Raw genomic sequence first — 21,483 nt, 5'->3', positions numbered from 1 at the left:
TGCACCGCGCTGCTGCTCTCTGTCCCCCAGTCCCCCTGCTCTCTCTCTGGGGGCAGCCACTTTCTCTTTCAGATAATATAATCTCTTGCATGGGCCCGTGTCTCCTGAGTCGTCCTGGGTAAGGAGGGTGACAGCAAGATACCCTTTCAGGAGCCACCATCAAGATTGATCTGTATAAATAAACCTACTAAAAAATAACACTTGTCTTTCATTAGTTTCCTCCACATATTTCCTAGTCACCTTCCCACAATTTATCAATCCTAGCCCAAACTTCTTTTTCGTTAGTCTCCATAATTTATTGTCCTTTGTTAGTATGTAGATAAACTCTCAAACCTAGCCACATGTTTGGGTTTTTATTTTTTATATATGAAGCCCTCCATGTACATGTATAAAGATGAACAACAAATAAAATTTGTATGCTTTGCTCCTGTTAAGCTGTCTTTTGTTAAGTTTAATTCTTAGGCCCAGTCAGAGAACCAGGCAGGGTAGATGAAATGTCTTTCCTCCCTTACAGTTGTTTACCTTTTTCTTACTGATTTGTAGGCATCTTTACATTTTTTTTAATTGTTATATAAGTTGTGAATTATTTTCTTTTAATTTTTCTCTTTTTTAACCTTCTTTGCGACATTTGTATTCTAAAACATTTAAAAATTTAATATAATGTGCTTTTTGTTACTATATTAAGAGCTTCCTTATCATAATATCTTAAACATGACTTAAATTTTTCTTTTAATACACACATGGTTCTGTTTTTCACATTCAGGTCTTTAATCCATTTGGAATTTATTTTTATTATGACAAGGGCCTTTTTCCCCACATCAACAATCGGTATATATACTGAATAGTCCATCCAATGATTTGAAATGCCATATTTATTAAATACTAAAAGCTTCTATGGGTATTTTCTAGGTTCTCTACTCTTACCCACAGACTTGACATCTGTGGCAAATATTTATCATAAGCTTTTCAAAACCACTTCATATAGGAAACATCCTTGCAAGAAATTAAATGAGAATTTGCTAACACTATAAAAAAATCAATTATAGACTGAAATAAAATGTCCACTTTAATATTTATGACACAAATGTTTACTTACACTTATCTGAAAATTATGAGAACAGTTTCTGCATGTCACATTCATATTACTATCCATATAAGAACAACTACACATAATCACTTGTATAACTATATCAGGATAGCACACAGATTTTTGTTTTAGAGTTCAGTTAAAACACCAAATAAGGAAAATCAATTTCCAAAGACTGCTGTTAGCAACATAAATAATATGTTATTTCTAAATGTATTACATTTTGACAACTTTGAATTATGCTTACATACTATTATTTCCAAAAACCATAAATTATAGCATGGGTCACTGTCAGGATGAAAATACATATTTTTAAAGCTTTTTAAAAAATATGCTATAATTATGCTTTAACATCAGTTGATTTATTGTTGGCACATATGGCATCTTGGAAAGGAAAAATACACTTGGCCAATTTTGTTGTTGTGCAGGTATAAGAGAAAGAGCACAGTTTGGGAGGCAGACAGATCTGTACTCAATCACCAACTTAGTCCAAATATGTGTTGTGTGAAGCTGGTCAATTACTTCTTGGCACTGGGCCAGGATTAAGTTAAGTAATGCATATTTAAAAATGCATAGCATGGGCACTAATGAATGATAGATCCACTCCCCAATTTATTCACACTGAAGCAATAGCAAAATATCAGTCTATGTTTTGATACAATTGGAAAAACAAAAATAATTCTGGAAATTTAAAATTAAAATCAACGTGTTTTGAAAAAAATCACACTTTTAAGAAGTAAGGAAAGCCTTCATCAGATTTAAATATTTCTCAATAAAACTTAGTGCCTACTATATACCCTGATTAAAAAATAAGTCCTAAAGTATGATAAAATGGTCAGTGGTTAAGGACTTTTGGTTTTCTTTTGTGCTGATATAAAAATAATGGCTATATTTAAGGCTCATTAAGTGATTGTAGATGCCCTGAACCAAATCTATATTCTTGATGTTGCACTATCAATTGAAACAGACCTACTGCCTTCAATGACTATCACAGAGAAACTCCTGTGATATTATGTGTTTGAACAATCATGGCTAATCTTTGCTAATTTTAAGTAAAGGTCCACTCAGTGGCATGTGGCAGTATAGCTCTTCTGTCATTAAGGATGATTCTTATATACACAATCACAAACCCATTTTCCTCATACTAAATACTTGGTTATGGAAGATCTAAGATTCCTGAAAATTAAATTTAAATAGAAATTTAATGTCATCGGAAATAGCCTAGACAGCAATGCTTCCATCCCTCTTCTTGGATCTTTTTGTTTCCTGTCCTGACCACCTAACAAATCATCCTTCCAAATCTGACTCAAAAACCCCTCCTCCAGGAACCTTTCCTTGACCAAACTTCACACACCTCCATTTATGTCCCTGACATGCATGTGTAATTTCTATTAACTTCAAATTACATATATTATTACTATTTATGCTTTGTCTTCTACTTCCAGCTAGGATGTAGTCTCTTTGACATTTTAAGCTTCCACAGTGTTTAGCACAATGCTGCGCATGTATGTATGTGACTGTGTATGCATGTGGTGTGTGTGTGTGTGTGTGTGTGTGTGTTATGTGTGTATGTATGTTGAAAGAATAAAAGACTAAGAACCTGGGTAGGTGTAGGGTAGGAAAAGTTTCACAACTTCGGAAATCAAAATTGCTAAACCTTCTTAACACTAAAAAATCTGATTTCCAAAGCTATGTCAGTTTGGTTTTGGACATGTCAATAATAAAAAAGGCAGTGAATAAACTGTTTAATAAAACATTTATGAAATCTTCCAAAAGGCTTTTAAATAAACTATTAAAAGTACCAAACCAAAGCATTTTACTAAATAGTGGGATCGCTTTACCTGTAAGTATAAAATGTAGACTTATATTCAAGACAAAGAATAGGTGTTGTGAATCAGGATAAAAAAGGCAATTCACTTTAAGTCAATATCTAATGCACATTTTGTAATTTGAAAAATCTTCTGTGGTACATACATATGTTAAATAAGAGAATGGTTTATATCAGGATGTTGTAGATCTCTATAGTAGTTTTGATACTATAAAATATGACACATATACTGATGTTCTTTAACAAGAAAAATTTTGTTATAGTAGCTGTTAATATTAAAATAGGATATAATAAAAAATTATTCTCAATGTGTATATTTTCAAGTTTGCCTGACAGTGTCCTTTTGAGAAATCTGACAATTTGCAGTTAGATTACAGACATCTGAATTTCACTTTCATGACTGAAAATATTACATATACATAATAAACAACAATATACAGTAGCTTTTTACTGGTGCATTCTGCAATTTATATTAAAGCTTTGCAATAAACATAATTCATTGTACCTTTTTTAAGTAAAATTACACAACACAATGCACATTATAATTACATTAAGAATAAAGCATAAAATTCTGTACCATATTGTTTCAGCTGTCATTCTATATGTTACTTTTATGCTTGTATTGAGTTATAATATATTTTAAACCCAAGAACCTTTATTTTTAAAATAATATACTAAAAATATCGAATTTGTAGTATAAACATAAAACTCTTTATGCCTCTTTCTAGGTCATTTAGGAAATAAAATAGGGCAAACGGGAGGCAAGGGCAATTCTTTCTCTTACTGTAAAATGCCTCCTTTCTTCCCCATATATTTTTATGTCATTTCTGGAGCAAATATTGTAAGATGACAGCTTGGCAAATTATAAGCTTATTTAAGTAGTTTCTTTTTTGGAAGAAAAAAATTTAAACTAAGAACTTCCTTTTTTTGGCTTATTCTTTCTCAACCTTTTTTTCTTTAACAGTAGTATAAAAAACACTTCCTGAAATGCTCACTATTAATCATTTTAAATACAACAAAATGAACTGGTTTAATTTACAGAATTAATCAAAATAGATTATCAGTATAGATTACTAGGCTGAGGTCCTAGAATTCATTACACGTAGAGCTAAACTTGCAAGAGAGCGCATGGCAAAAGTAGAAACTTTGTGACATAGCCCAGCTTTTGAAATGTAGTTAGAAGCCAATCGAAAAAGCCTTTCAGCACCAAAGGTATTGAAGTGCCCAGGAAGCACTTTCTCTACCAGACCTCTGTCCACTAATTCTATCAGACGTTCACAGGTTCCAACATAGTCACTTATCCTGCTGTATGGGAGCCAATCAATCAGTGATCCATCATACACGACGTCTCCACTGAAGAGAATCTTTCGGTCTTTGTCATGTAAACAAATGCTGCCCCTGGAGTGACCAGGCATGTGCATAACAGTGAGCTGTCGGTCACCAAGGTTGATCACATCCCCTACAAATGGAAACAGAGTTTACAGATAAACATATTGCATTCTTCACTTCATTTAAAGAATAAAAGGGAAAAACATTAAATGGTTTCAAAGAGGTTGGGAAGGATGATATTTTTTATTTCAAAAATACCATATTTCTTAATGATGATTGAAAAATAAGTTGACCATATTTTATTTCTGTTGTTTCCTAGACTAGTGTTTGTGAAAGTAATGTGGAACACTGTTTTTGCAGATTGTTATGATACAAAAAAGAAAAAATAAAGAAGATTCTGTAGTCAAGAAATTTTGGAAAATCTTCCTTAAAAGAAAATTAAGTCGCTTCTTTTCTTCAAGGCTTCTTACAGTTTTTAATATGCTTTATTCATTATGGAGATACATAAGGGAGATAGGTTGTACAGTTTCTCAAACTTATTTGACCATAAATCTTTTTTCAGAACATCCATGGTACCAGTATCCTGGTGATGCAATTACATCTTAAACAATTGGTATGAATGATAATATTCTGACTATAGCTGTTGCTGTGAGTAATAAACTGCCCTTAGTCTCTGACCCAGGAACCTCTTGTTTCCTGTCATAATCCATTAAACCATTAAACTGAGGCAGGCTAACTTGCTATCTTTCAAGTAGGGTAAAATTTCATATTCTTCTCAGTTATTTGACATCAGCAGAAAATTGAACCATGTAAGTAAAAATTGCTGTTTTACTTGATTTAAGTCAGTACTAACTTGAGTAAATCATCATAAAGTTAAAACCTTCATGTTAATCTATAATGCAAACACTCACAGAAAAAAAATCAAAGAAATATAATTTAAAAAGTTAATAGAGGAATTAAAATGGTATAATAATCAGGACTTCTTCAAGAGAAGACAATAAAGGAGGGAAAGGGATAAACAAGAAATGAGATATAGACAACAAATAACAAAATAGCAGACCTAAATACAACTATTTTGATAATTACATTAACTATGTATGGCACAAATAGTCTAATCAAAAGCAGAGATTGCCAGATTAGATTTTTAAAAAGCAAGATATATGTGCAGTCTACAAGAGAGGACCTATACAGTCAGAGTCAAAAAGTGGTTGAAAAAATTATACCATATAAATATTAATGGTAAGAGAACTAGAGTGGCTATATCAATATCAGACAAAATAAAGAATAATACTAGAGAAAATAACTATTTTTATGAGGCTATATATTAGGTCAATATCTTAAAAAATTAAAATTATAAATGCATATGTATCTAAAACAGAAACTACAAATTCATGAAATAAAAACTGACAGAATTGAAATAAGAATAAGCAGTTTAAGAATTATATTTAGAGATTTCAATATCCCTCTCTGAATAATTCCTAATACAAGTAGATAGAAAATCAGTAAATATACAGAAGACATGAACAATACTATCAACCAACTTGAACTAACTGACATATAAAACACCTCACCCCAAAACAGTGAAGTATACATTCTTTTCAACTGTACATGGAATATTCACCAGGCAGTACAGCTAGGCCATAACTCAAGTTGCAATAAAGGTGAAAGGATCAAAATACAAAGTATGTTATCTGACTACTAACATAATTAAATTAGAAATTGATAACAAAAATAAATGTGGGAATTATCCACATACATGCAAAGTAAACATCATACTTCTACACAACTTATGGATCAAAGAAGAAATCATAAGACAAATTAGAAAATCTCTAGAATTGAACTGAATGAAAATAATAAAATGATTGAAACTTATGAACTGCAGCTAAAGCAATGTTTAGAAGTTTATTGCTTTAAATGCTTACTCACAAAGGATTAACTGTTTAAAATCAATAACCAAAGTTTCTACCTTAAGTTAGGAAAAGAACAAATCAAACATAAAATAAGTATTAAGGAAGAAATAATAAAAGCCAGACCAGTAATAACTGAAATAGGAAACAAAAACAATAGAGAAATTCAAAGAAATCAGTAGTTCTGATACTCACTGGCTAGACAAATAAAAAATTTGAGAAAACAAATTGCAAATATTAGGAATGAAAGAGGAAACACCATTGCAGACCCTAGGGAAATTAAAAAGGAGTATAAGGGAATGTTATGAACAACTTTAAGCCAACAAACTTAACAACTCAGTTGAAACACAAATTCTTAGAAAGAGACAAGTTACCAAAAGTGATGGAAGAAAAAATAGAAACTCTAAATGAACTTATATCAAGCAAAGAAATTGATTAATAACTTTAATCTCCCCACAAAGAAAAGTCCTTGCTCAAAGACAGCTTCACTGGGTAAGACTATCAATCACTTAAGACAGGGAATATATCAGCCCTACATAAAAACTTTCAGAATACATAGATGAGGAGGGAAAAACTGTCTAATTCAATTTTACCCTAACAAAAGTCAGACAAAACAATGTAAAAAAAGAAGAAAACCACAAACCAATACTCCTAATGAACGTAATCTTAAAATCCTTATCAAAATATTAGCAATTAAATACAGCAGTTTATACATAGGATAATGACCAAATGGGATTTATCCTAGAAATGTTAAGCTTGGTTTGACTTCTGAAAATCAATGAGTATATTATATTAATGAAATAAAAAAGAAAGCCATCTGAACATCTCAACAGATACAGAAAATTCACATGAAAATATGCAACCTTTATTTGTGATTAAAACTTTCAGCAACGAGGAATAAAAGGGAAGGTCCTCAACTTGATAAAGGGCATCTATGAAAAACCTACAGCTAACCTCTCACTGAATAGAAACACTAGATGCTTTCCTCCTAAGATGGTAACAAATCAAGGATGTCTGTTTTTACCACTTTTACTCAACATTGTACTAAAAATCCTAACAAGCACAATAAATCAAGAAAAAAGAGTGAAGTCACAGAGACTGGAAACAAAGTAAGTCTGTCTTTTCACTGGCAAGGTCTTATATGTAGAAAATCCTAAGAAATGTAAGAAAACACTAGAAAATTTAAAAAGCAAATTTAGCAATGTCACAGAGTACAAGATAAACATACAGAAACAAACTGTATTTCTATATGCTAGCAATGAACTACCAAAAAAATGAATTTAAAAAGTTCCATTCACAATAGCATTAAAAAGAATAAAACAAGAAAAAATTTAACAAAAGAGGCTTAGTTGTATCTGTACACTGAAAACTATAAAAATCCTTTCAGGAGAAATTAAAAGACCTCAGGAGAAGAAGAGATGTGCGCTGTCCATTGACCAAAGACCAAAAATTGTTAAGATGGTAATTAAATACAATTTTTTCTAAAGCTGTGACATCTAATTAAACTGTCTTAGAGTATCAAAATACTATGTATCAACATTTTCCATACAGTAGCCACTAGCTACCTATGGCAAGTGGCATTTGAAATAAGGCTAGTCCAATGAAGAAATAACTTTTTAATTTAAATTAATCTTAACTAATTTAAATTTGTAGTTAGATAACTACATGTAGCTAGTGGCTACTATAATGATCACTGGAGATCTATAGATTCAACACAGTCTCAATCAAAATATTGACATGCACTTTGGTAGCAATAGAATATTCAATGCTTTTAAAATTTATATGGGAGAGATTGGATTAAAGATGGCAGTGTGAGAGGTGAGACAGAGGCCTCCTGTTAAAACCACATATAATATGAAAATATAATTAATACAACTAATCCTGAAAAAGCAACAGGAAAGAAGGCTGCGCCAGACTGCATACACCTGGAGAAAAGAACAGACCTCAAGTAACATACCAAAGCCGAGATCTCGTGGGGCCCATGCCCTTCTCCCACCCCAGCTCCCTGGTGGAAGGAAGAGAAATGGAGCAGGTAGGGAGTGAAGGCCTGAGACTGCTGAACACCTAACCCTGGAGATCTGCTCTTTGAACATGAAACTACATTGCATGGTGCTCTTTTGATTAGTGGGTTTGGAAAGCTAAGACAGGTGGAATGAAATATCTGGAGAGACTGAGATTCTAGCCGCTTGTGGAAAACAGGGATCCACATCTGGCTGCTCTGGGACAAAAGAAAGGAGGGCAGTCTGAGAGACTTCCTAACAACAAGAAAGCTGCTGAAGGGACAAGGATTACACAGAGCTTGCTCAGGAAAAAGGACAGGTAGACAAAATTGTCCAGGCTTACTCTGCCCAGCAGGTTGGGATCTGTAAGGAGTCACAGGAGTTCGATCCCCCTGGCTGGATATGAAGCTTCAAGGCCCCACACCATGATATGCAGCCCTGCTGCACATTTCTCCCGGCCAGCCCACACCTGGCTTGCAAACAGGCAGCCCCTGCCCTGGCATCAGGCCAGTCAGAGGGAAGCCCCGCCTATGGCAACTACAAATGCAAAGCAGAGGCTTACAGCTATTTGTTCAGCCCACTGGTTCTGGCAGTGGAGACAGGCATAACAGCTGGGAAGCAGGAAACAGCTCTTTCCTCCTGCCAGGTGCCAGCATGACCCCTGACATCACACCAGGGGCTGAGCAGTTCCAGAGAGCAGAGTTTCTGGGCACTACAGGGCATCACATACAAACATGAAATGCCAAAGGAACCTGTTTCAAACAAAAATCTCTCAAACACCTGAAAAAGGATCAAGTAAAACAGGTCTTGTCAATCTTCCTGAAAGGCATTTCAAAATAAAAATCATAAACATGCTCATGGAGGTACAGAAAAATATTCAAGAGCTCAGGAATGAATGCCGGTCTGAAATCCAATCACTACGGAATACAATGGAAGGTTTTAAAAGCAGATTAGATGAAGTAGAGGACACAGTAAGTGAAATAGAAATTAGAGAAGAGGAATACAAAGAAGCTGAGGTACAGTGGGAAAAAAGGATCTCTAGGCATGAAAGAATATTGAGAGAACTGTGCGATCAATCCGAAAGGAACAATATTTGTATTATAGGGGTACCAGAAGAAGAAGAGAGAGAAAAAGGGATGAAAAGTGTCTTTGAGGAGGTAATTGCTGAAAACTTCCCCAATCTGGGGAAGGAGATAGTCTCTCAAGCCATGGAGATGCACAGATCTCCCAACACAAGGGACCCAAGGAAGACAACACCAAGACATATACTAAAAAAAATGGCAAAGATCAAGGATAAGGACAGACTATTAAAAGCAGTCAAAGAGAAAAAAGATCACATACAAAGGAGAGCCCAACAGGCTATCATCAGACTTCTTAGCAGAAACCTTACAGGCCAGAAGGAGTGGCATGATGTATTTAATGCAATGATGCAGAAGGGCCTCAAACCAAGAATACTCTATCCAGCAAGATTATCTTTTAAATCTGAAGGAGGGATTAAACAATTCCAGATAAGCAAAAGCAGAGAGAATTTACCTCCCAGAAACCATCTCTACAGTGTATTTTGGAGAGACTGCTATAGATGGATGTGTTCCTAAGGCTAAATAGCTGTCACTAGAGGTAATAAAACCGCAGAAAAGAAAGTAGAACAGTTTATTACTAAGCAAATGCAAAATTAAATCAACTACCCCCAAAGTCAGTCAAGGGATAGACAAAGAGTACAGAATATGATACCTAATATATAAAGAATGGAGGAGAAAGAAAAAGGAAGAGGTGGATAAAAAAGAGACAATCTTTAGATTCTGTTTGTAATAGCATATTCAGTAGGTCAACTTAGACTCTTAGATAGTAAGAAAGTTGCAAACAATAGGGAGAAAAAAGCAGGAGTTACAGTACCTGTATAATACAAAATAGACTTCAAAACAAAGAAAGTCACAAGAGACAAAGAAGGACATTACATAATGATAAAGGGGTCAATCCAACAAGAGTATATAACCATTAAAAATATCTATGCGTCCAACACAGGAACACCTACATATATGAAACAAATACTAACAGAATTAAAGGGGAAATAGAATGCAATGCATTCATTCTAGGAGACTTCAACTCCTTTGGAGTGAGACTCCACTCACACCAAAAGACAGATCAACCAGACAGAAAATAAGTAAGGAGACAGGGGCACTGAACAACAAATTAGAACAGATAGACTGAACAGACATCTACAGAACTCTACACCCAAAAGTGGCAGGATACACATTCTCAAGAGCACCTGGAACATTTTTGAGAATAGATCATATACTAGGCCACAAAAAGAGCCTCAGTAAATTCAAAAAGACTGAAATTGTACCAACCAGTTTCTCAGACCACAAAAGTATGAACCTAGAAATAAATTATGCAAAGAAAATGAAAAATCCCACAAACACATGGAGGCTTAACAATATGCTCCCAAATAATCAATGGATCAATGACCAAATAAAAACAAAGATCAAGCAATATATGGAGACAAATGACAACAAAATGCAACACTGCAAAATCTGTGGGATGTAGCGAAGGCCGTGCTGAGAGGGAAGTATATTGCAATACAGGCCTACCTTAGGAAAGAAGAACAATCCCACATGAACAGTCTAAAATCACAATTAACGAAACTAGAAACAGAAGAACAAAAGAGGCCCAAAGTCAGCAGAAGGAGGGACATAATAAACATTAGAACAGAAATAAATAAAATTGAGAGGAATAAAACAATGAATCAATGAGAGCAGGATCTGGTTCTTTGAGAAAATAAACAAAATAGATAAACCCCTAGCCAGACTTATAAAAAAAAAACAGAGTCTACAAACATAAACAGAATCAGAAATGAGAAAGGAAAAATCACTATGGACACCACAGAAATACACAGAATTATGAGAGAATACTATGAAAAATTATATGTTAACAAACTGGACAACTTTCTAGAAAAATACAACCTTCCAAGGCTAACCCAGACAGAAACAGAAAATCTGAACAGACCAATTACTAGCTATAAAATTGAGCTGTTAATCAAAAACCTACCTAAGAACAAAACCCCTGGACCACATGTTCTCAATGCTGAATTTTATCAAACATTTAGTGAAGACCTAATACCCATCCTCCTTAAAGTTTTCCAAAGAGTAGAGGAAGTGGGAATACTTCCAAAATCACTCTAATACCAAAACCAGGCAAAGACCCCACAAAAAAAGAAAATTACAGACCAATATCCCTGATCAACATAGATGCAAAAATACTCAACAAAATACTAGCAAACTGAATTCAAAATACATCAAAAAGATCATCCATCATGATCACGTGGGATTCATCCCAGGGATGCAAGGATGGTACAACATTCTAAAATCCATCAACATCATCCCCACATCAACAAAAAGAAGGACAAAAACCACATGATCAACTCCAGAGATGCTGAAAAAGCATTCAACAAAATTCAACATCCATTCATGATAAAAACTCTCAACAAAATGGGTATAGAGGGCAAGTACCTTAACATAATAAAGGTCATATATGACAAACCCACAGCCAACATCATACTTAACAGTGAGAAGCTGAAAGCCTTTCGTTTAAGATCGGGAAGAAGACAAGAATGCCCACTCTTTCCACTTTTATTCAACATAGTTCTGGAGGTCTTCGTCATGGCAATCAGACAAAACAAAGAAATAAAAGGCATCCAGATTGGTAAAGAAGAAGTTAAACTGTCACTGTTTGCAGATGACATGATATTGTACATAAAAAACCCTAAAGAATCCACTTCAAAACTACTAGAGCTAATATCTGAATTCAGCAAAGTTGCAGGATACAAAATTAACACACAGAAATTGGTTGCATTCCTATACCCTAACGATGAACTAGCAGAAAGAGAAATTAGGAAAACAATTCCATTCACAATTGCATCAAAAACAATAAAATATCGAGGAATAAACCTAACCAAGGAAGTGAAAGACCTATACTCTGAAAACTAAAAGACACTTATGAGAGAAATTAAAGAAGATACCAATAAATGGAAATACATCCCATGCTCATGGATAGGAAGAATTAATATGGTCAAAATAGCCATCCTGCGTAAACCAATCTACAGATTCAATGCAATCCCTATCAAAATACCAACAGCATTCTTCAACGACCTAGAGCAAATCATTCTAAAATTCACATGGAACCACAACAGATCCCAAATAGCCAAAGCAATCCTGAGAAGGAAGAATAATGCCAGGGGGATTATGCTCCCCAACTTCAAGCTCTACTACAAATGCCACAGTAATCAAGACAATTTGGTACTGGCACAAGAACAGACCCATACACCAATAGAACAGACTAGAGAGCCCAGATATAAATCTAAGCATATATGGTCAATTAATATACGATAAAGGAGCCATGGACATATACTGGAGAAATGACAGCCTCTTCAACAGCTGATGTTGGCAAAACTGGACAGCTACATGCAAGGGAATGAAACTGGATTATAGTCTAACCCCATACACAAAAGTAAACTTGAAGTGGATCAAAGATCTGAATGCAAGTCATGAAACCATAAAACTCTTAGAAGACAACATAGGCAAACATCTCCTGAATATAATCATGAGCAACTTTTTCCTGAATGCATCTCCTCGAGCAAGGGAAACAAAAGCAAAAATAAACACATGGGATTACATCAAACTAAAAAGCTTATGTACAGCAAAGGGCATCATCAACAGAACAAGAAGGTGTCCTACAGTATGGGAGAAATATTTGTAAATGACTTTATCTGACAAGGAGTCAACATTCAAATTATATAAAGAACTCACATGCCTCAACACCCAAAACGCAAATAACCTGATTAAAAAAATGGGTGGAGCATATGAACAGACAATTCTCCAAAAAAGAAATTCAGATGGCCAACAGGCACATGAAAAGATACTCCACATCACTAATCATCAGGGAAATGCAAATAAAAACCACAATGAGTTACCACCTCACACCAGTTAGGTTGGCCAGTATCAAAAAGACTAAGAGCAACAAATGTTAGCAAGGATGCCGGAGAAAGGGGAACCCTCCTACACTGCTGGTGGGAATGTAAGCTAGTTCAACCATTGTGGAAAGCAATATGGAGGTACTTCAAAAAACTAAAAATAGAAATACCATTTGACCCGGAAATTCCCTCCTAGGAATTTACCCAAAGAATATAATTTGAATCTCAGATTTAAAAAGACGTATGCACCCCTATGTTTATTGCAGCACTATTTACAATAGCCAAGATATGGAAGCAACCTAAGTGTCCATCAGTAGATGAATGGATAAAGATGTGGTACATATACACAATGAAATACTATTCAGCCATAAGAAACAAACAAATCCTACCATTTGCAACAACATGTATGGAGCTGGAGGATATTATGCTCAGTGAAATAAGCCAGGTGGAGAGAGACAAGTAACAACTGATTTCCCGCATTTGTGGTATATAACAGCCAAGTCAAACTGAAGGACCAAAACAGCAGCAGACTCACAGACTCCAAGAAGGGACTAGCAGTTACCAAAGGGGAAGGGTATGGTAGGGTGGGGGGAAAGGGAGGGAGAAGGGAATTGAGGGGCATTATGTTTAGTACACATGGTATGGGGGATCATGGGGAAGACAGTGTAGCTCAGAGAAGGTATAAATAGTGATTCTGTGGCATCTTACTCCACTGATGGACAGTGACTGCAATGGGGTATTTGGGGGAACTCGATAATATGGGTGAATGAGTAACCACATTGTTTTTTCACGTGAAACCTTCATAAGAGTGCATAGCAATAATACCTTAATAAAAAATTTTAAAAAACTTATATGGAAATGCAAACAATCTAGAATAGCTAAACTTTTGAAAAAGAGGTAAAAAGTTGTAGGACTTACATGACATAACTTCAAGAAATATAATAAAGTTAAAAATAAGACAGTAGGGTGTTGGCTAAATAAATAATAGATACATTCAGTGGAAGAAAATAAAGTCCAAAAGGAGACACTCATATATATAGCCAATGGATTTTTGACAAAGGATTCATCCAAGGCAATTCAATGGTTAAAAGGATATCTTCTCAACAAATTGGACTGGGGCACTTTGGATATCCATATACAAAGAAGAACTTCTCAACTTCAAAATATTAACAAAAATTAACTCAAAATGGATCAGAAATCTAAATGTGTGAGCGTCTAGATTACAAATAGGAGAAAACCTTTCATTTTGGGCTAGACATAGAGTTCTTAGATATGACACAAAAGCATAAAACATAAGGAAAAATGTTGGACTTCACCCAAGTTTTGAATTATTTTGCTTCAACAGACACCATTAAAAAAATGAAAAGGTAGGTTACACACTGGGAGAAAACATGTACAAAACATATCTGATAAAGGACTTGAATTCAGAATATAAAAAGAACTCTTACAACTCAATAATGAAAACAAAAATTTATTTTTAAAAGAAGAAAAGACTTTAACAGGCTGTTTAATAAAAAATATATTTGAATAGTAAATAAATACCTGAAAAGATGATTGTCATCATTAGTCATTAGGAAAATGCAAATTAAACCACAATGAAATACCACTACACACTCAGCAGAATGGCTAATGTCCAAAGGAGTGACAAAATGAAACACTGACAAACATGGAGAGAAACTAAAACCATTATACACTGCAGTTTGGAATGTAAAATGGTGTAACTACTTTGGAAAACAGTTGACATATTCTTAAAAAATTAATGTAAAGTCACCATAAGACCCAGGACTTGATTCCTAGGTATCCACCAAAGGAAATAAAAACATGCATCCAAGACTTACATGCAAAAATTAGCAGCAGCCTTATTCATAACACCCCTGAACTTGAAAGATTTAAATTTCCTTCAACATGTGAATAGATAAAATGCTATATCTACAAATGGATTATTTCTCATTAACAGAAAGGAACGAATTACTAATAGATATAACAACATGGATGAATCTCCAAAACATCATGCCAAATGAAAGAAAACATACATAAAAGACTACATATAGTATACAACTGCATTTTGTAGAAAGTTTTCATAAAAACAAAATTATAGTAACACAAAACAAATAACTGGGGTCAGAGGTGGGAGCAGGGATTATCCTGGTCTTGTCTTGAATTCAATTAGTTTATTAAGATGGAGTCAGATACTCCCGACATTCCCTGCATTCCAGTCATAAGGGGCCAGATTTCTTGACAGGATAATTAAGGTGCCTTTGGGATCACAAACCACTGCCATTTACTGTATGATTGGCAGGTAAGATAAAGAAATTATAACTGAATGGATTTAAAAGTACAGCTGTTGGACACGGATTGTTTTAGTAAATGTACAGAAAGGAGGGAAGTTAGAGAAGTTCAATTCCAAAAAAAGATGTAAAGAGAATGTAATATGCAGGGACACAGTCTTATTGATCTTTGGTTATATCCGGATGATATTCAAAATATTTATCAAGAGATAAGGCATAAGCACTCTCCTATCAAAACAAATACCAACTGTAAGTAATTTTAAGGGTATACTAGCTTAATATCATTACATCTGCCATTACCCTGGAGCTTTATAAATGCCTCCCATAAGCTTATAATGTTCACACATATAATTTCATCAATACCTCCCTTATCAGCAACAGATCTGCCTATGAAATATATCCATATTTAAATAAATATTTGATACATACACACACATACTACCTTCTAAGCTCTGAGACAGCTGTCAGATTCCAGCCATACTAGAACTGTCTTGGCTTCTCAAATACCTTTTTCCACCTTGGCATCCCACATCTTTTATTTTTCATTTTAATTAAAAAAAAAATTTTTTTTTTTTCATATATGTGTGTGTGTGTGTGTGTGTGTGTGTGTGTGTACGTATAAAGCAGAATATTCAAGAAGGGCTTAAATATAAGTAAAAATACTTGCCCTATTCTGGCACTATCTCCAATCCTCCTCCCAAGAGTCAATCACTTTTAACAATTTCAGCTATTTCTTTTTTATTTGCCTCTACTAGATGTAGTAATCTCTAAATAATGTTTATACTGTATTTCTTGACTTATCAATTACATAAACTGTACTGATTTCATGCATGTAATAGCATTTCTTGGTTTTAAGTTTTAGATGTTATGTTGACTTCTACTATGAATTATAAGGATTTTTAGCTCTCTTTACTTCTCACTGTCCACCTACCATCACCACACATGTATACATTTTTCATCCTCTCTCTTCAAAAGAGTAATGATGATTCAACTGCACCAATCTAGAGCTCTCTATGCCGGGGTACCACAGTTGTCAGAGGGTCATCCTTTGCCATTATCCTGATGCTTCCTTTCAACTTTCTCTTGTAGATTCCTGTTTTCCTCTTGGTTTACTCCCTTGTTTTGAAGGGAGTAAATAGGATAAAGGAATACCTTAGAGCTTCTAAGTAACAGCATGTGGGAAATAATTTTTTAAGAACTTGATTATTAGTCAGATGGATAAAGGATAAAGAATTCAAGCTGGAATTCAGTTTTATTCAAATAAGGTATAGCTCCTCTTTTCTAGCTCCAAAACCATTTTGATCTGTGCAGGTGACCTTTTTGTTTAAATTCTGGACGCTTGATCCCAGTATTCTGAATTTTACAATAATGTGCCTTAGATTAGATATATTTTCTCCATTGTGCTGGAAACTCTGGGTTCTTTCAGTCTGTAAATTTACATGCCTTAATTGTGGGATATTTTCTTGAATTATCTCTATTGTACTTTCTTTTCCTCCACTTTCTCTATTCTATCTGTGCTCTTATGAGTCTCACATTGGATTTTCCAAACTGGACCTCTACAGGTTCTTTCCTAGTTTTCACTTTGCCTATCTGCTCTTTGTAAGCTTTTCAATTTTATCTTCCAGACTTTTTAGTAAGTAACATTGGATATTTTAAATTCTAAGAGCTCTTGTGTGTGTGTGTATATATGCAGATATTTTTCTCTGTTGCTTATTTTTAAAGCATCCTATTGTCTCTTGGATATCTTGAATGCAATAGCTTCTGTTATCCCCTGCTGATATTAATGACAGTCCTTTCCTCTTGAGTTACTTAATGCTGTTTTAGCACCTGATCTCATGTTAAGAGGATTTTTCTCATATTTTTCATTATAATGCTTGGTAGCCCATTTAAGAGTAGGGAATTAAAAGGCTGCCTGAAGCACATGCACAGGGCCTAGTGACCCAGGTTTCAATGTAGAGAGATCAAACCAAGGACTCCTTAAGGATCAGCATCTTCGTCTTTCCTCTAGGGCTCGGCAGATTTCTCAGATAAAATTCTTCCAATTTCCTACCTGGGGCATATAGGCCTGGCTCTCATCCTTCTGGGAAACTAGTAAAGAATATATATATTATATCTGCACACTGCTATTCCTGCTATTTTGCATACTGAACCCCTGAGCTCAACAGTACTTAGTATCCCTCAATCATGAGACCCTTAGGTTTTACTCTTCCCAGAAAACAAACTGACTATATGGGCATTCACTTAGGGAAAAGGGTTCTAGAATTTTAACAGCTTTGTAAATGGCTTCTAACTAATTCTACTTATTTTAGTATTCTCCCTTTGCCTCCATTAATGTACCAGGTACTACTAATTCCTGAGACTTTTATGGCTCCTAGAGTACAAACTGGATTAGCTCTTAATTTCCCATTGCTAGCACAGAATAAAACTGTTAACTCAGTCACACATTTACTCTCTAGCATCTGAAACAGTCCTTCAATCAATGTGGATTTATACTTAAAACAGACAAACCTCAGTCCCTTTATACTAGTGGAATGTGGGTAGGGAATCACATTAGATGTTTGTTCATCTGCTATCTTTTTGGAATCCATTTTTTGTTTTTAACCTCCTTAAATAATCCAAGTCCACAAGAAACAACTGCTATAATATTTTGGTATCTCTTAGAAGACTGTTTAAACTTGCATAATGGGCCAAAATGCTTATACTTCCTATCACTTGAAAATTGTGAGAAACAGGCAAAATGACATATGCCCATTCAATAAGAATGTACTATAACAATCTAAGGTTGACTGCTCTCTCCTTGTAGGACAATACTATTTCACTATTAGTAAGGGGAGTTGTTTTTCCATCAAAGATGATGCACTAGATAATGATCTCTCCTTGTCCTCCTTGACCCTCATTTACAAGTCAGCTTTTGGGTTAGTGATACAGTGCACAGATTTATGCTTCTTCATGACAGGCAACTGTCAATTCACTAAATGAAATGTAGTAAACTAGTAACATCAGCTTCCTTATGTTCTAACCAATGAAGACTTTAAGTGTTTTGGTATGTTATTCATGTGTGTACAAAACTGTTCTGTTCATGTGTGTATGAATTTTTAATATAAATATTTTATGTCTCCTTCCAGGCATCTGGATTATGAGAACAGTAAGTTAGCAAGCCACACCATTCTGAAGAGAAAGAAAATTAACATTAATGAGAAAAGGGAATATTAGACACTATTTGAGAAAATGAGGCATCTAGCTCCTAATGAAAAACAACTTCTAATTTAACACAGCATTATCAACTTCAAAGTGTCTGGTAAATATTAAGGTTTCTTTTCACACATTCAAAGGCTTAAAGCACCATACAGGTAGTTTGCAGGCCCCTTACAGTTCTAAAATGCTCTCATTCTTTCATCAACTGGGATTTAGGATTCTAGTCCTAGCTTTTTTCCAAACTGGCTATGAAACCTCAGGCATGATATTCAGGCCTGCTTGGATGCTTCACCTATAGAAAAGTAATTCCTATCATTGTTTCACCATTAAATATCCTATTGCTGGCACAGGAGCAAAAGTAAATAAATCAGAAGTCATTTTTTTAGACAATTTGAATATATCTTAAACACTAATGTCAACATTTTTTGGTCAGAATGCCAGAATTAATTTAGTCTGAACTAAATTTAGTCTGAACACCCACCAAATGCATGGAAACCCTACCTCTAGAAGTATTAATTTCATCAAGAAATGCAGTAATCATCTCAAATTGTCAAGTAATGTAAGACTCTCATCTAACCCAGTATTTTTCTTTTATCTTTATATTTAAAATTTTAATGAAAAACTTTTCGGATGAGGTATAAGGTATGGAATATTGCTTTCTATTTTTTATATCTCAGGTGATCAAGATCTTATCTGTAAGATAAACTAATTTTTGTAAAATAATTATTTCATATGGATCAGTCATAAAGTGAGCGTTATTGTACTGCAGGAATTGGATTTTTCTACTTCTTTAGAGGCTTTAAGATAGAAAGGAGTGAAGGAGGTTTCACATCCTACTCAGAATTACCATAATATATTTATGAAATAGGATTTATGTACAATCTGCATGCCTTGATCTACTCTGCCTTGGTTCAAATCCTAGCTCTTGTCCTAAATCTTGCTCTGCAGACTCTAGGCAAGCCATTTAATCAGGGGTCAGCTGCCTTACATCAAATAGGTTGTGAGGATAAAATGAAATCAACAGACACACTCTAAAAAGAAAAAAGGAAGTTAATATACAAATACTGCTGCTGTTGCTTATTTGCTTAATTATTTAAGTGCCTGCATGAGATTGGGAGGGTTGGGGCCCTATTCTACTTCATTTTATTCCATTAGTTTCTCTCTAATCCTCATCCTGTCTTTCACAGAGCCAGAGGCCCAACACTACCTATACATTAGTCCACGCACTTCACCATCACTGTAAATAACCTTCTTATTAATCTTTGTCAGGCCTTGCTTTCAACCAGACCAAATTATCTGTTCTACTGTACGCCTCTGACATACACTTTATATGTTCACTGACAAGCTTTTTGATGAGGCAACATCAAGAACACAAACCTATCTGGAAGATGAGGATGCACAAGCCGACTGGAATCACTGCTTTCTAATGGCTTTCTAAGCCTACAGGTGGTACCTGCTCATACTCGGCGGTGACCGCTGACAGTGGATGAAGTCAGCAATTCTCAAAAGCATAGAACATGACATGCACTCTCCGTTAGGCATTTTTCCTTAAAAGTCTCCTTGCTAGAAAAGCGCCTGGAAGTATCACATAGGTGTTCAGGGGAAAAAGGCCAGGAAATGCCTACTCACAAGCCTCTGTAAGTGTTACTACTGTACCTTACACAGGAAACGGACTAGGGAGTTGGGGCCGGCTTTCATTCCAGTACTCAGCATTGTTACAAGGTAGTGAAGTCTGCGATGGCCTTGGCTCCAGTTTAGCGGGATTTTACTCAGGGAAAGGAGAAACCTAAGTGGTGTTTCTGCAATGTGACAAAACACGCTTCCTTACAGAAACGAACGTCTGCAACATGCATTCCTCGGACAGTTTCTCCCCAGTCCCCTCCCTTAATGAGAGCGCGCGCGCCCAGGAAGGCCCATTACCATCCTGCAGGATGAGGGAGGGCTGCACCGCCTGCACTCGGAACTGCCTGGCCCTCCAGCCAGGGCTGGGCGCCCGAACCACCTCACTGTCGGACAGCCAGGTCACGGTCTCAAAGTTGTCCCCGCGAGCCAATGCCTCGGCCTCGGCGTGGTGCACGGCCACCCGGTCGAACTGGTAGAGGCCTCCGGAGTGGTCAAAGTGCACGTGTGTGGCCACGGCCAGCAGCGGCCTGCACGCAGCGTCCTCCTTGGCGCCGCGGTCCTGCAAGAGGCCGGAGGAGTACAGGTACTCCGGGAGGCTTCGCAGCCCCAGGCCCGTGTCAATCACCACATCCTGTTCCGAGCCACGTACCAGCCAGATGTTGGCTCGGTTGCCCGACTCATAGAAGCGTTCCTGAATCCAGAAGATGCCGTCGCCCAGGGACTTGTGAGCGTACCACTCGAGCGCCGACATGCTTGGCAGGGCTGCGGCCGGGCGGAGTGGGTGTGGGCTTGTGTGCCAACTGCAGGCTGTCCAGAAGCGAGGCGCTGCGGCGGTGTGGAGCTGTCGGCCCGCAGCCAAGGAGGAGGCGTAGAGCGAGGAGGGGCGGGGCACGCGGGAGGTGAACTGGGGAGACGGGGACGCACGGAGACGCTGCCCGGAGTGTGTGCCCTCACGCGCTCTCCAGGTCCGCAGAGAGAGCGGCGGCTCTGTCCGCACCGGGGCGCTGGGGCAGTGCAGCCTCTGTAGCAGCAGGATAGGGAGCGTCAACGCAGGGGCTACTGCAGCAAACTGCGGACACACTGGGGAAGGCGACACTTTTCCCACCCCCGGGGTCTGACTGCAGAGGCAAGCATCTAGGCGCCAGAGGCACAAGCCCGCCCCCTCGCTGCACGCTGCGATGCGCTCTCTCCAGCCGGTGCAGAACCTGCTCAAGCCTGTTGGACGACTACGGCGTCTGCCAAGGGCTAAAAGGCTCTCTC

The 21,483-nt window shown here is 36.3% G+C and overlaps 1 protein-coding gene across 1 annotated transcript; it reads right to left on the bottom strand.

Annotated features, from left to right (window-relative positions):
- Positions 1-854: 854 nt before the first annotated feature.
- MBLAC2 (metallo-beta-lactamase domain containing 2) lies at positions 855-21,405 on the bottom strand. The gene is made up of 2 exons (XM_017644053.3): positions 20,521-21,405; positions 855-4,374 (listed from the first exon to the last, which is right to left on the bottom strand). The coding sequence occupies exons 1-2, from the start codon at positions 20,972-20,974 to the stop codon at positions 3,989-3,991; spliced, it is 840 nt and encodes a 279-aa protein (XP_017499542.3). The 5' UTR covers positions 20,975-21,405; the 3' UTR covers positions 855-3,988.
- Positions 21,406-21,483: the final 78 nt, after the last annotated feature.

This window comes from Manis javanica, chromosome 1, assembly GCF_040802235.1.
Source record: "Manis javanica isolate MJ-LG chromosome 1, MJ_LKY, whole genome shotgun sequence".
Classification (NCBI taxonomy): Eukaryota; Metazoa; Chordata; class Mammalia; order Pholidota; family Manidae; genus Manis; species Manis javanica.
The sequence above is the reverse complement of the archived record's forward strand: the minus strand, read 5'-3'. Positions and strand labels throughout refer to the sequence as shown.

Excerpts from the sequence above, each read along its gene's own strand:
- MBLAC2 (XM_017644053.3), bottom strand. The coding sequence starts at position 20,974 with ATGTCGGCGCTCGAGTGGTACGCTCACAAGTCCCTGGGCGACGGCATC. Across the intron at positions 4,375-20,520 it reads CTCCCTCATCCTGCAGGATG|GGGATGTGATCAACCTTGGT; the intron begins GTAATGGGCCTT and ends TTCCATTTGTAG.